Here is a 16,133-nt window from a genome sequence, read left to right as displayed (position 1 = left end):
GATTTTGGTAATTCCGCGCAATATTTGGGAACACCTTTTGGATCAATTCGTCTTTGGTTGATGTCATCTTTCCAAAGTTTGTTGGCAATGTGATACATTGTGTAGATCTGTCGATAGGCATTTTCCCATTTCCAATATCCAGCAATTGTTTTGCGAAGCGTTCGGCGGATGCATCATTTTGTAGTTGAACACGCATATTGGTTTTCAAAGTCAATTTCTTTACATGTCGCCATAGAACTGACAGCCTTAATGACATCACAATGCAGCTTTATAGAACATGTTGGGGCATGTTCAAGGGCGTCCGATGTTGATGACATCAGTGATGACATCACAATAGCAGGTGGCTTACTTATTCGATCTACGTGGGGGGGGGGCGTAACTTTCGACGAAGCTCGCGCGCCATTTATCGTAGGATATTTGTACTATGCCTATAATCTTCCCAGGAGTGTACTTAACAACTTCCCAAAGTTTCATGGCGATCGGATGAATGGTGTAGTAGCGCATAAAGGACAAACAGACACGCACGCAGACACGCACGCACGCACGCACGCACGCAGACAGACATACATTCAATTTTATATATATAGACTAGAGACGAGCGAACGTGCTCGGCCACGCCCCTTTTTCGCCCGAATACCGCGATTTTCGAGTACTTCACTACTCGGGTGAAAAGTACTCGGGGTCACCGGGGGGCGGGGGTCGCCGTGGCGGGTAGCAGCGGGGAACAGGGGGGAGCCCTCTCTCTCTCTCCCCCCCACTCCCCGCTGCAACCCCCCGCGCCGCCACGGCGACCCCCGAATTTTTTCGCCCGAGTACGGAAGTACTCGAAAATCGCGGTATTCGGGCAAAAAAGGGGCGTGGCCGAGCACGTTCGCTCATCTCTAGTCATGAATAATTTAGTCCTAGAAAACCGCTTTAATTAGGCTCCTCAGTTGATCAAAACAGCTAATTGCTATGGAAGTCCAACACACAGTCTACCCCTGCCCAGCACATAGAGTGCCCCTGTCAGTTAAAAGGGTATCCGGGAGGAAAGTTCAAGTCGTGAAAACTGATAGATAGGTGGAGATCCAACCTTTAGGACCCTCGTGATCCGAAAAATAGGGAACCTGTGTCCCCCTATTTTGCATTGTAGAATCTCTTCTCCCTATTTCCTTCTGTAACGTAGCAGTGAAAGCAAACAGGCCACACATGCATGGCTACCATGGCTACATGCACTTCAACAGGGCAAACAGATAACGGAGCGCTATTCTTGGCTATTTTTGTCCGCCCCATTGAAATGAATTAATTTTGATGCGGAATTGCAGCAGAATCGCTGTGGGTTTGCAATGGGGAATCTGCCAGTATCTTGTCAGTTAAAAGGGTATCCCGGTTAATGGAGAAAATTACAAGTTGTGAAAACTGATAGATAGGTGAGGATCCAACCATTGGGACCCCGACAACCCCGATAACGGGTAACCCATGTCCACCCCTTTCCCAGAGTTTAGGATCCCTTCTACCTATTTTCTTCTGTAACGTTGCAATAAAAGCAGCTGCATTCATATCAGCGGGCAGATAGCTGAGCGCTATTCTTGCCTATTTTCGTTAGTCCCACTGAAATGAATGGATTTAAGTGTGGATATGCAGCAAAACGGTGTGGATATGGAATAGTGAATTTACCAGTGTCTTTATAATGAAAAATGCAGAAATGCCCGGTTGGGGCAAGCATTGCGTGTAGTGAGTGACACCGGCCCATGAGCAATCAACTACATGAATGATCCAATGTAGACATCTATACGTTGAAGGCCTCAGTCTGAGGCTGACAAGTAATGGCGCCCACCTCACAGCAGTGGAATAATGACAGACAATATGAAGATTCAATTCTTTTAATCCAACAAATAATGGAACGACTCCATCATTTCTATCAGCTCCCCCCACACAATCAGAGCTGTGAAAGGTAAACCAGACGCTTAATCATTCAAAATAACTTCATGAAAAGCTGTTAAATATCTTTACAGGTATAAGATCTCATGGCTGGAATTTCGGAAAACCGAAAATAGTCATTTACACATGATTAGAAGTAGTGGGGAAGGAATACAAACTCTCCAATGCTCAGGACTAGATTTGGTCATGTACTTCTAAACTACGAAACAAACTCTGAGAACCACAAGCATTCCAGATAACAGAACGATCAGCATTAATACAATGAGATCAGGGAGTAGGATATGTAGGTCCTACCTTGGTGACCAACGGAGGACTTACCTCACTTGTATATAGGGGGCTGCATATTACCTAACAGACTTCTACTAGCTCCAATAATAAAAGCTGACCTGCAACCAGGAAGCCAAATCAACTAGTATTACTCTATAAAGTGTCTACCAGAATACAACCTGCAATCTATGGAAATGTGTTGTAGGTGGCAACCTGTATTCTGGCTGTGGCTCCTTTTAGACAAGCCAATTTATCATTTAAGCAAATGAGCGAGTGATGTCAGTGATGTCATTGGGGATCGTTCCCTCGTTAAGATGAGAAATCGGTCAGTCATTCACATTCACTGTATTAGTGACTGAAAGGGACTGAATGAACGGTTTTCAAACTGAATTATTGAATGAGCCAATGAAAAGTGAACAATCATCGTTCGTCGTTCGATCATTGGCTTGCGTTTAGACTGAACGCTTTAAACGTTCCGTCTAAAAAGGCCCTTATGGCACCAAAACAAAGCAGGCCATCACTAAGCAATCTGGGATGAGGCTGCGGAGTAGTTTTGCAGGGAATTGCCGATCAAAGTTGAACTAGGCATCAAATAGAAACCTGTTTTTAAAACCTCACAGTTAGGCCACCTACACACAGATAATCGCGATATCTCGCCCGGATATAACGTTCATGAACGTGCGATTTACCCGAAGACACGAGGCGATATTCAGGCAAAAATGCCTCATAGTGCAACTGTGAAATTCCGATCCTCATGCGTGAGAGAGGTTCAGAAGTGTTTTCCATTGATTTCAGTGGGACACCTCGCATGCACATCACACAGCATGCAAGAGCCATGTGATGCATTAATGGTCCCATTGAAATCAAGTGGTGAGGCGTGGCACGGAACGTCCAAAGATACGGCACAATTTTTTCCCACACTGCATCGTTTATGTAGATGACATGGGGTTCATAGTCGCATGAGTTTGCATGTTTCGCAAATCTTACGCCAGTTTCTCGGCCACGTGAAACCATCCTCAGGTAGTCACACTACTAAAAGCTATAAAAGGCACTGCACCCCACACATTCAATGTATTGTAAAGAGGACCTCTCTGCTCTCCTGACATCTCTCTTTTAGGAAATACTTGTCTTCCACATGGAAAAAAAAAATTGTGAAGCAACGTCTTAGAATTCTGCAAGAGGACATTCCTCTATTATCCCTCCTGGAAATATATTACTATCCTGACAACTGGGTATTCTCATTCTCCTTCCAATGGGATATGTCCAATCATAGGTGATATATTAGTCTATGCTAAGGGTTCTTTCACACGGGATAACAGTCGTCCCAAATATTATTGCTCCTGTGCTTTCAGACATAGCCGCTGAGTGTGCCGGAGATCTCTTCTGGTCGGTCGCCTCCATTCACAATAAACAATCCGTCGTTACAGATGAATGACTGCGTGTTTATATGGGCCGGTGATCATTAGGTTTTCATGGCTGCATAAAACGAACAACTAACAGTAAGTGAACAAATTATCGTTTGTTGCTCGATCTTTGGCTGTGTTTACGACGTTTGTACGATCCACCAATAAAACGGACCGATAATTGTTCCGTGAAGAACGGCCCTGAGTCATTTCTCTATCATGCCTATAACTCAGTTTATAGACGATGAATGGATCTTCTCTGAAAAGACACTGGAAGTAATTATTTGCAGCATTTTAGGAAATTAACACGTTAAAGGGATTGCCCAGTTGTAAACTATCAGTAGTACATCAGCAGGGGTTTGTTGCCCGAGACTGCCACTAATCAGCTGTTCACTAGGCCAGAGTTGATTTCTGCAGAAAGCAGACAGCGCCATTCATTCTGCAGTGGCCAAGCTTGGTACTGCAGGCAAAAATTCCCATTGAAATGAATAGGACTTTGGCCTGTAATACTAAACCTGGGCAGTATAGTAAGAACGGAGCTGTCTGCTTCCTGCAAAAATTGGTTTAGTGTATTTGCACACCAGCGTGACAAACAGCTGAGCAGTGGGGATACTGGGTAGCAGCCCCCTGCTAATATAGTACTGATGGGCTATTCTAATGATAGGTCATCAGTGCTTACAACTAGACAGCCCCTTCAATAGCTTGAAAGATTATATAACGAATCTAAAAAAAAGAAAAGACATAAGGGACTTTTTCCGAAGAACAATATGGTTTCTGTTCTGCAATGTAGTTCCCGTTTGTCACAGTTATCTCGTATTGTAGCCAACTGTGCTAGAGTAGGTGATATCATTTAAGATTAGCTACTGAAAAGAGCCCAGTGTATTACAATTGGTAAGTAATAACAGCAATTAATGACATAATCTTGGAAGATGAAGAAATGATGTGTACATGCACCATTAGTACTGCTTTATAAGCACTGGGAGTACAATGGAAAATCACTTGCATTTTCCTAGATGTATGGGTGGCATTTACAGAATGTACAACTGCTACACATGTATAAACCTTGGCATATACCACCTAGATAAGAAACGAGTTACATTGGTTTAAATGAGAATGTAATTTCCCTTCTGCAAGTAATCATAATCTAACCCTGGAATACAAGCCTGGGTGAAAATTCACCCCATCAAACTTTCGAACTGGCGCCACCAGAGCACTACTAATTTCATTTCTTTTATTACAACAAGACTGCATTGAGATCTTCGCCAATTGTTGTACAGCTACTTTTGAAAAATAAAAAAGTTATCATCTTCATCTGTCTGAGTAGGTGTAGTTCCCCAGGGTTAGAGAGGATTTCCACCCAAACCAAGATTAGTAAATCAGCCGGAGTTTGGTAATTCTGTGTTTTACTGTCAGAGATCTCTCTGTTGCAATAAACAGTCACTCAGCCATTGATTGCACAGGCTGTTAAATGATATTTCTGCAAAAGTCGCTGAGAAGCTAACTTTACAGCAACAACCGATATGGCTGCACTTCCCACAGTCACTTAAAAATATGGAATCGGAATAGAAATACGTCAATATCTCAGTCAATAAATAGAATTACCTATGTTAACTACAAATGTACTAATTAGAAGGGTATTCCCAGCTCAGTCAACCATGGCTCAGAACATCTGTCTTTATGTCATGGCCACCAGGGGCCGGAATTACGAAGACAATTTAGGAAGCCATTTCACACTTCATTATGTTTGGACTAAGCTAATATAGTGAAAGGGATTGGAGTTAGTCACAGGTCCTAAACCAGCAGAGGCGGACAGCAGCCGTGTGCATACAGAACCTGAGATGATGTCATCGTCATATGATTGGGGCGGAGCTCAGAGCCCTGGTGACTGATCCCATGACAGTGGCATCTTCACATGTAACTCACATAGTTACTCACTTACGCATAGGTGGTTGTTAGTATTTCATAGCAACTGAGGCTACGGGGGTTTGTAGGGGTGTAGTCTGCCTGTAATCTGCACAGGAATGAAGGACCTGTGATGACGTCACCATCATGTGATCAGGGTGGAGCATGTAACTCACTCACAGACAAGTGGTTGTTAGTATTTTGATTGCTTGAGTGACATTACATATAGGCCACCTGGTTTCTTTCTATATAGTTACTAATGTATGGTAACATATGATTCAGCAGTAATTACTGTGGCACTGAATGGCACTATCTGGAGATTTAGACGTTATTGGGGGCAGAAGGCTTTTTATCTAACTTTTGACATAATTATAGAAAATATCCTTAGTAAAAGTTCCCAGGTAGCACCCGGTATAAAGAGCCAGAACTGTGGCCGCAGCTGTTAGAGGTGTATTAATGAAGATGAGAGAGGTCACATTAAGCGGTTATTCCGCTGATTTATCATCCTGCTTTTTCTTGGGGGACGAGTTCTCTTCTGTCTTTTTAGGGGAGCTCTCCTGTGTAGCTGCATCAATGGCTGCGTGTTCCTTCTTCACCATTTCTTCCAGCTCGGCCTAAAACAGAAGAGCATAAGAGAAGAAGTTCAATATTGCAATCAATATCTGATGAAAGGATGTACTGTCACAATCATTCACTTCTCACTGGTGACACGAACTGCCTTTTTAACCATTTCCAATCCAGTATCAGACCTCATCCGACATTGAGATTTCCCTGCATATCTCCGCTGTCGGGCAAGGTCCGGCACATGTTTCTAACACTATGCAGGACAGCTCCAACATCGGAAAGCTGTCCGGCATAGTGTTAGAAACGTGCTACACACATTGTAAGCAGTTATAGGATGCTCTGTATAGAACTGTATTACAGAGATAGACAGACAGATAGCATTAGAGAAATTAGAAATGAATAAGTCTTATTATATAAATGTACGTTATATCAATATATATATATTTACAGGATTATTACTAATGATCTTCCCGATGTGAAATACGCATTTAATTTTCAAAAAATTGCTAGTAAAATCATCATGAGGGGTCATTTTTATGTATTCCTGTTGAGTAATTCCAAGGAATCCACAATGTGCTTTCCTACCCAAAATAAATAAGAGCTGAGCAGTGTGCGGGTGGCAGGAAAATTGGATTGGAAAGGGTTAATACACGTGATAGCTGAACTTATTGCATGATTAAAAACAAGACTAGACTTCTCAAACTTGGCCAATGGGATCTGAACATCATGTATAAAGATGTGTGTGGCTAATATAAAGAACTGGCACAGGATTTATCCTTTCCAAGAGCCAAAAGGACCAGGAGACATTCTTCACATGCGGAAAAAAAGGCGATTCAGACATCAATAAAAGGAAGTGTTCTTTACGGTTTAAGTAGGGAAACTATAACTGCCCTGACCTAACAGGTAGTAATGGCAGGGACAATGATGGCATTTTAAAAAAGGACCAGATGTGTGTCTAATGATAGACAAATGGCATTGAGGGTTTTAAGCATTTTAGCACTTAATGATGTATGATGCCGGGGAAACATTTTGAACAAAGTTTTTGTTGACTTTGGTTTTTCAGGTGATTTAGACTAAAATAGGCGTGCTGATTCATAAAATGCAGTTAGTTTTCTTCTATTACGTCAAGTTTTTTTCTTTAACTTAACGCGTTTACTAAAGCCTGGTTCGAGTGGAGCACTAGTGTTCTCCTATTGGCTGAGAGTGAACCTTCCTTCCTGGAGTGGGGAGGGGTGGAGGATGACCTTGGCAACAGGTCGTTATTTGTCTAGGCTACTCAGTTACAAGTGCGACAGGGTGGTGAGGCGCTGTGTGACACTATGTAGTGAATTAGATACATTATTTTTGTATTTACACACATACTTCCTTTCCTCCAGATCATGTCTGCAACCGTTATTTCTTGTCGTAAGCGCCTAAACAGGCCAGATTCCTTTTGCTATATCTGTGGCAGTTTCACCATTCCTGCATTTGTCAAGCAGGCCTATTTTGCATATTTCAAAGTTAAATTTGGTGATCAAAATAAGTCTTGGGCCCCTCACAAGGTGTGTAAGCAGTGTGTTGAGAGTTTACAGATGTGGAAGGCAACACGTGATAAGTTGCCATTTGGTATACCTATGGTTTGGCAAAAGCCAAGAGATTTTTCCAGTGACTGTTACTTTTGTATAGGGAAAACTTCAGGCTATAACAAAAAAAAAAAAAAGTAAAATAGAGTATCCTAGTCTAATTATAATTGATCTGAGAACAGCTGCACTTAAGGCTCCTTTTAGACCAGCTGGTTCTCATTTGCATGAGCCGGTGACGTCACCACTAACTGGTCCGCTCTCCTGCAGCCTGTTTAGACATGCAAATTCATTGTTGACTCATTGAACGAGAATTGTTCAGTCTTTCACATTAGCGAATGTGAAAGACTGAACGACTGCTGTTTAAATGGAACGATTAGTGAACAAGCCAACGATGATTTTTATGCCTGCATAAAATGAATGACGAGTGAGAAGGGAATGATTCTTGTTCGGTCGTGGGCTCCCGTTTAGACTGAACGATTATCGTTCACGTTCGCTCATTTGAACGATATCATTCCGTCTAAAAGCAGCCTAATGGACGTTAGTTTTTTTTCTAAGTAACTATAGAAATGTGGTCCTATGAAAGGCATTGGTAAAGGGACAATAGTAACCAAAATATGCATTATATAAATAGGCTATAAGTGAATCATTGAATATTCATTAATGGGATGGGGGCACAAAATGTAGATTACGGCAAAATGTTGATCTTCTGGCATCATGAGACTGCTGAGGTTCCAGATTATCGGTTCTTCCAAAACATCAGCAGCATATATATGCCGCAGTATTGGTGATTTGCACAGGCCAATGCTCTAGTATCAGCAAGTTAGACTGGAGCCAAACAGCCGACAAATTTTAGATACTGTAGGTCCATCTAGTAGTGTACTTCCGATTACAAAGTCACACATCTGATTCACAGGACTAGTTTAGCACACGTGGTGAAAAGTTAATTATATCGTGTAATCTAATCTAGAAACCCACATTTACCAATCTATATACAGTTTTTATCATTCTCATCTCATCCAGTACATATCAAAAATGTAACATATACAGCTGAGCTACAGCTCGTCTCCTCTGCCACACCATCTATGTGATTCCCACTCCAGCGGGTTCTATCAAGGCCAGATAGAACTATGTGTGGTCATGTTGTATCCAGAAACTCAGCTACTCCAAGGAAAGTGGGTTATGGGGTTGGGAAGGGGGTAGGGTCAGCGGTAGGAAGCCAAACAGTGAATCCATAGGATAGGTAATAAAAGTCTGATCAATGGGGGGACGGGGTCTGCCTTTTCTCTTCACTGCGGGCTCACTGCACCCACCTGCAGTGAGGAGGACACTGAATGGTGTGGTGGTCATACATGCACAGCATTGCTCCATTCATTTCAATAGGGCCAATGTAGCAGAGTACAAGCACTTTATCCCTAGCTGTCCCATTGAAAATGCAGTTAGTCCACAGTGATTAGGAGAGGGGGACACATGACCTATTGGGATCAGCGTTGGTCTCAGTGGTGAGAACCCCACCAATCAGACTTTTATCACCTATAGATAGGTGGTAAAAGTCTATGGTGGTACACCTTTAAGGTGCATAACTTCAACACAACTGTCTCACCCAGAGGTCAGCCGGTTGTGTCAAACTACAGTTGACTCCATCTATGGCATTGCTCAGAGCAGACGTACAGCAGACAATACATGGACCATCACTTCTAATGAAGTGCGACTGAAGCACAGAAGAGTAAGGATAACTTTCACATAGCGGTTCCTTATGCAGCTCTGGTTCAGTCCCGAGATTCCATCTTTTATGTCAAGTACGACACAGACAGAAACCAGGATGGAACCATAGGATTTAATGTGTGCAGTGGAGACCTCTTTGTTCTCTATTTCACAAGGTTTCCATCCGTCAGTCTTTTTAGCTGGATATAATGCAAAAAGGACGACACTTGTGTTATCGGTGGTAAGCAGATTTCCTAATGTGTTTGAGGAATATTAGAACAGTTACACAAGAATTTGGACCCCTGCCCATCACACCTGTATGAGCATTTTGGACATCTCATTAAGAAACCATGCGGCGTTATTTTGGAGTTGGGTCCCTTTAGTAACTATAACAGACTCCATTCTTCTAGGGAGGCTTTCCACACCATTTTGGAGTGTGTCTATTAAAATTTGTGCCCATTTAGTCAAAAGAGCATATGTGAGGTCAGGCACTAATGTTGGGATGAGATGATTCGGCTCACATTTGGTCTTCAATTTATCCTAAAGCTGTTTGATGAGGTTCAGGTCAGGGCTTATCCAGCCCCTTAAGTTCCTGCAACCAAAATCTTCAAATGGTCATGCAGGAACATGGAAGCAAACAATTGCCCAAAATGTCTTAGTATGCTAGTATTAACACTAGTAATTATTAGGACATTATAGTACCAGTGCTTCTGGTGGCGCAATGCACCACACAACTCTGCTACATGGCACATCCTTCCTGATCCCTAGACATTATACACAGCTGTGCTACATCCATCCTGATTCCCCCCAAACACAGCTCTACTGTTACAGCACTCTGACCCCCCGAGCGCCAGGTGGGGTGCCCTGAACTTCCCGCACCCCACTGTCCCTGCCTACTTGCCTCGGCCCTGGCTAATCCCAGGCAGACAACTGGACGACGGTCGCTGTGCTGGCTAGGGACCTGGCGACTGACAAGGGAAACTAACTGATGGGGGGACAGAGTGCCGACAGAGAGGCAGATGGAAAAGACCAACAGAACAACCAAAGCTACAGGCAGGCTGAAGGAAACTGACTGGCAAACTAGGGCTCGCTGAGGGTAGCTGCAGACAGACTAGCTAGTAGCAGACAGAACCAGAACAGACTGAGTAAAAGGCACACTAGAAAGAGACTGACTAGCAACTAGTACTGACTGACTGACAGAGACAGGCAGAACTGACTAGTGGCTAACAGAACCAATAACTGGCAGTGAGCTCAGGTCACTGCCCGCCTTATAAATGAAACACTCTGCCCTGGGGCGGAGAGTGGGAGGAGCCAGCTCCCCCACTACTGCACAAGAGAGATGGAGGAGTGCGGGTGGACACGCCCACGCCGCTGCACACCAGCCGTTCACGTCGTCGGGAGAGCCCCGACGTCAGGGCTTCAGGACGCCGGAGCCGACGCTGGGGTGGCGCGCGCTGACCGCGGGACCCTGCGCTGCCCTGCATGGTAACATCTACTCCATCCATCCTGATCCCCAGACATCACACACACACAGCTCTACTCCATCCATCCTAATCCCCAGACACACACACACAGCTCCGCTACATCCATCCTGATACCCCACACATCACACACACAGCTCTACTCTGTCCATCCTGATCCCCACACATCACACACACAGCTCTACTCTATCCAGTCTGATGCCCACACATCATACACACAGCTCTACTCCATCCATCCTGATCCTCCACACATCACACACACAGCTCTACTACATCCATCCTGATCCCGCACACAGTTCTACTACATCCATCCTGATCCCCCACACATCACACACCCAGCTCTACTACATCCATCCTGATCCCCAGACAGCACACATACAACTATACTACATCCATCCTGATCCCCACACATCACACACACAACTATACTACATCCATCCTGATCCCCCACACATCACACACAGCTCTACTACATCTAACCTGATCCCCACACATCACACACACAGCTCTACTACATCCATCCTGATGCCTACACATAATACACACAGCTCTGCTATATCCTGATCCCTTCAGCTCATCCAGCATGGACTGTAACCACCACTGCAGACTCCTGTATACACTGATCAGCCCCTGGTTATGTGATCGCTGACTCCACCCACACATGTGACTGATCACATGACAAAGACATGAACACAGGTCCTGATAGCTGCTGTCTGGCTCAGTAGGTGGGTCTTTGTGTTGGTGCTTATACAGTATATAGTACTTTCTACCAAACTCCAGAATGGCTCCTCCCACAGCAGCGCTGGTCACGTGGAAGTTTGGATGGATTTTCCAGTATTTTAAGCTGGATCTGCTATGGAACTTCTGTCCCAAGGTTCCAACGCAGATGTGAAACCGGCCTAATGTAGATGATTTTTATGCATCACACACTTGAGCACTTGGTTGCCCTGTTCTGCACATTTGCTCAGTATACCGCTCTGTGGCTGAGCTGTTGTTACTACTAAACGCTTCAACTTCACAACAGAACTTACAGATCACTGGGGCAGATACTAAGGCAATGCTGTGAAAATAGGTACTAGGACAGTTCTTCAGTACGACCCATACTGCTACTGCTTATCTGTGGAGATTGCAGGGCTGTTTATATACCTGTTTGCAAAGAGCGTCGGAAGCACCTGCGCTGAATAATTATGAAGTCTGTCAGCATACTTTTGTCTCTAGTGTGTATGTACAGTTTACTTTATGGGACTGTGTTTTTTCCCAGTTCATTTTTATACAGGTGTTTACGGATTGCTCCCTCTAGTGGTGACTGCCAAGCCTTTTTTTTCTTACCTCTGTAAAAAGGATATTTCAAAGCATCACATGAAGCAAACAGAGCTCTGAACCCTTATACAGTATAGTAAGAAAATTATTCAGGAATACTTAATGTATATTAAAAAAGTAACAGAAAGTACACTGGGAAGGTCTAGTACAATCAGACTCCTCCTACTCTTTATTAATTAATGCATCATCTCAAGAATAAGAGGGAAATGTTGCCAAATTACCACATTTCTTAGGAAGTTGCAGATACATTTCCATTGGTAGAACTGAACAACGTAAAAGTCAGTTACACTATGACACGCAGTCCACCATAACCAGATTAGCTTCCAGTGATCACTCTTTACAAAAGTAACCACAATGTTCCACAAAGCTAATGTGAAATCCTCTAATTTTCTTCCTTTTTCTGCATAAAAGGCAAACTATTTCAGTAATTATATCAGAGTTCCTTTCTCCCAGCATTAGTACTTAATCTACTGATTATACATACACAGCTACCCTGCTATAATGCAACTCCAATGCCCACTTGTTTATGGGGTCATGTATAATATGCGGTCGATCACATGGCTTTCTTGTGTTTTAAGTGCACTGTAAATATAAATCAGACCTTATACAGCATATATGGATTTGTGTACCCCTCATCTTGACAAGAGCGACACCCAATTGTCAGTCTCTCAGTTGTACGTATGTTCAAAATCTGGCACATGCAGGCTACAATATTGGGATGAATGTACACAGGAATGTTAGAAAAAAAGTGCAAAAGGTATATATACAGGGAATGAACAAAAATATGGAAACATTATACGAAATGCATGGAACTTTATTCATTAGCACTGAGCTGCCCGTTTGATCCTAGCTTGGCTGAGAGCTTTCCCACTAAATTTGTGTTTACTTCACCTCTTGCCCTGCTCTGGGTGCTTTTGGGAGCCAGCTGGTAACAGCAACTGATTGGCTCAAACCCCTGACCAATGGAACCTTGTTGCTCAGGCAGATGTTCACTTCCGCCCGGCATCATCTGTGACATACTACTGCGACTTAAAATCGGTCTCTACATGTCTTATTGAAATATGATTTATAATCCCATGTAACTTAAAGGGGTTGTCCCGCGAAACAAAGTTGGGGTATACACTTCTGTATGGCCATATTAATGTACTTTGTAATATACATCGTGCATTAAATATGAGCCATACAGAAGTTATTCACTTACCTGCTCCGTTGCTAGCGTCCCCGTCTCCATGGTGCCGCCTAATTTTCAGCATCTAATCGCCCGATTAGACGCGCTTGCGCAGTCCGGTCTTCTCCGTGTTGAATGGGGCTGCTCGTGCTGGAGAGCTACTCCTCGTAGCTCCGCCCCGTCACGTGTGCCGATTCCAGCCAATCAGGAGGCTGGAATCGGCAATGGACCGCACAGAAGACCTGCGGTCCACCGAGGGTGAAGATCCCGGCGGCCATCTTCGCAAGGTAAGTAAGAAGTCACCGGAGCGCGGGGATTCGGGTAAGTACTATCCGGTTTTTTTTTTCAACACATGCATCGGGTTTGTCTCGCGCCGAACGGGGGGGCTATTGAAAAAAAAAAAAAACCCGTTTCGGCGCAGGACAACCCCTTTAAGACATGCATTTCGTATGGTGTTTAAATATTTTTGCCCACCCCTGTGTGTGTGCATATTGTAAATAAATAAATCTATATATATATAAAGCTGAAAGCCCTCACTGACTGACTGACTGACTGACTCGTCAAAAGTTCTCCAACTTCCCGATGTCGTAGAAACATGAATTTGGCACACGCATAGATTATCTCCAAAATAGGAAAAGTAATTGGGTCCCAACTCGATTATTCAATTCTAGCGCAAAAGAATTGGCGTCGAAATTTTACGTATGTAATCTAAATCTGTCACTTTCCAATGTCATAGAAACTTAAAATTTGGCCCGAGCATTGATTATGTCATAAGTAGGAAAAGTTAATGGGTCCCAACACGATTATTCAATTCTATGCGCAAAAGAATTAGCGTCCAAATTTTACGTACGGAATCTAATTATCTCACTTCCCAATGTAATAGAAACATGAAATTTGGCAGGAGCATTGATTATGTCATAAATAGGACAAGTTAATGTGTCCCAACTCGATTATTTAATTCTATGCGCAAAAGAATTAGCATCCAAAATTTTACGTACGGAATCTAATTTTCTCACTTTCCGGTGTCATAGAAACGTGAAATTTGGCACGAGCATTGATTATGTCATAAATAGGAAAAGTTCATAGGTCCCAACTCGATTATTCAATTCTAGCGCAAAAGAATTAGCGTCCAAATTTTACGTGCGGAATGTAGTTTTTTCACTTTCCGATGTCATAGAAACGGGAAATTTGGCACGAGCATTGATTATGTCATAAATAGGAAAAGTTAATGGGTCTCAACTTGATTATTCAATTCTATGCGCAAAAGAATTAGTGTCCAAATTTTATGTACGTAATCTAATTCTCTCACTTCCTGATGTCATTTTATATAAAGTAAACGTCACATGGTTACCTCCACGTGGTGTTTCCTGGGTAACGCAGAGAATTATGCAAAATGGTGAACATATGTTTTTCCTCGGTATCTCTAAAGTAACCACGACTTCATAAGATTTTCCGTATGAACACCAGATAAACACCAGTACCAAATTAACTCGGGTGAAGCCGGGTATATCAGCTAGTCTATATATATATATTTTAACTATGTATAGATCATGTGAACGGTTTAATACACAAATTTAAAAAAAATGTCGCAGCCCGATGAAAGAAAATCTTCAGAAAATAGAAATCGACATTTAATAGTAATGACATTAGCAGACACTCTCCATCTTTATAGGGATATTGATCTTCTGTGGTGTGGTAGATGCATGAAGGCTCTACTTACATTACGTTTGTGACCTACATTCAGAGCTTGTGATCAGCCATCTCTGTCAGTCACGTGACACTGTATGCAAATAAACGCCGCTCCATCCATACAGGGAGACTTGGGCCCCCCATTCTAGTGATCACTGCAGGTATTAGAGGTCACACCGGCACTAATCAGGTAAGTTGTTTTAGTGGGACAATTTTTTTAAAGTCTTATTACCGTCCTATAAAGCAGATTTGGGGCTAGGTTCTCTTCACTGCTTTTCCTTCCCAGTGGTGCACCGGCTACTTGCCAGTGAGTGGGGTCACGCTGCTGCTCCTTGCACAGGCGGGTGGCCACAAGAGCATTGAGGTTCAGGGGAAACCAAAGAGATGCAGTGCTGTTGCACCTTTATTCTCAGGATTATGGAGGTCCCAGAGCTACCATATACGCAATTCATTTATAACATGGGGACAACCCTATAAGCATTCCATAAATCCCTTTAATTCTGGAAATCAGTGGAGGCATAGGATTTCTTAAATGTGATCTTCTCACATGTCTGTATGATAGATCAGAACATAACGGTGATTTTGTTTCCCTTGAAGCAGTACTCCCATCTCAACTTTTATGATATATCCTCAGCATATACCATAAAATTCTGATAGGTGTGGGTCCCAGAGATTGGATCCGTACGTACTTCGAGTTGTGGCCCGACTGCCCTGGCTGTATGCGCTGGCCGGATGTAGTTGAAAATTATGTAAGCATTCAGTTCTATGAGAGCTACGAAAACAGCAAAGTCCAGCTGGTCATTTCCAGCCTCCTAGTCTACCTTGTAGGCAGCAATGCTCCCACTATGGCAATAGTACAGTGTGGGGAGTGGGTACTATTACAGTATAGATGAATGGAGGAGGCTCAGAAGCTGACCTTAATAGTGGTTGTCAGATGCAACATATAACTGACACCCAGCTGCAGATCCTAGCTGTTTAACTGCTTAGATGCCTCGGTCAATAGCCACCACAACAAATAAGTGGTTTGACAGAGAGAGGGGTGCAGATAGGCCTCTGGCTGCCATGGCAAGCTAACAAAGACCCTCAGCTTTGGCAAGTACATGAGCCTCTTATACTGCCTGTCAGATATGATATATTACAACTATTGCAATGTGTT

At 43.2% G+C, this 16,133-nt stretch overlaps 1 protein-coding gene across 1 annotated transcript in view; it reads right to left on the bottom strand.

The window, feature by feature from the left end:
- Positions 1-1,846: 1,846 nt before the first annotated feature.
- The window catches only part of SIRT2 (sirtuin 2), a 36,794-nt gene continuing 22,507 nt past the window's right edge, over positions 1,847-16,133 (bottom strand). The window contains exon 16 of the mRNA XM_066600008.1: positions 1,847-6,106. Within this exon, the coding sequence (XP_066456105.1) occupies positions 5,978-6,106 (129 nt within the window). The 3' untranslated portion in view covers positions 1,847-5,977. The remainder of the gene's footprint in view (positions 6,107-16,133) is intronic.

The sequence above is a fragment of the Eleutherodactylus coqui genome, chromosome 4 (genome assembly GCF_035609145.1).
Source record: "Eleutherodactylus coqui strain aEleCoq1 chromosome 4, aEleCoq1.hap1, whole genome shotgun sequence".
Lineage (NCBI taxonomy): Eukaryota > Metazoa > Chordata > Amphibia > Anura > Eleutherodactylidae > Eleutherodactylus > Eleutherodactylus coqui.
Note: the sequence above shows the minus strand (reverse complement) of the source record. Positions and strands in the feature narration are given on the sequence as shown.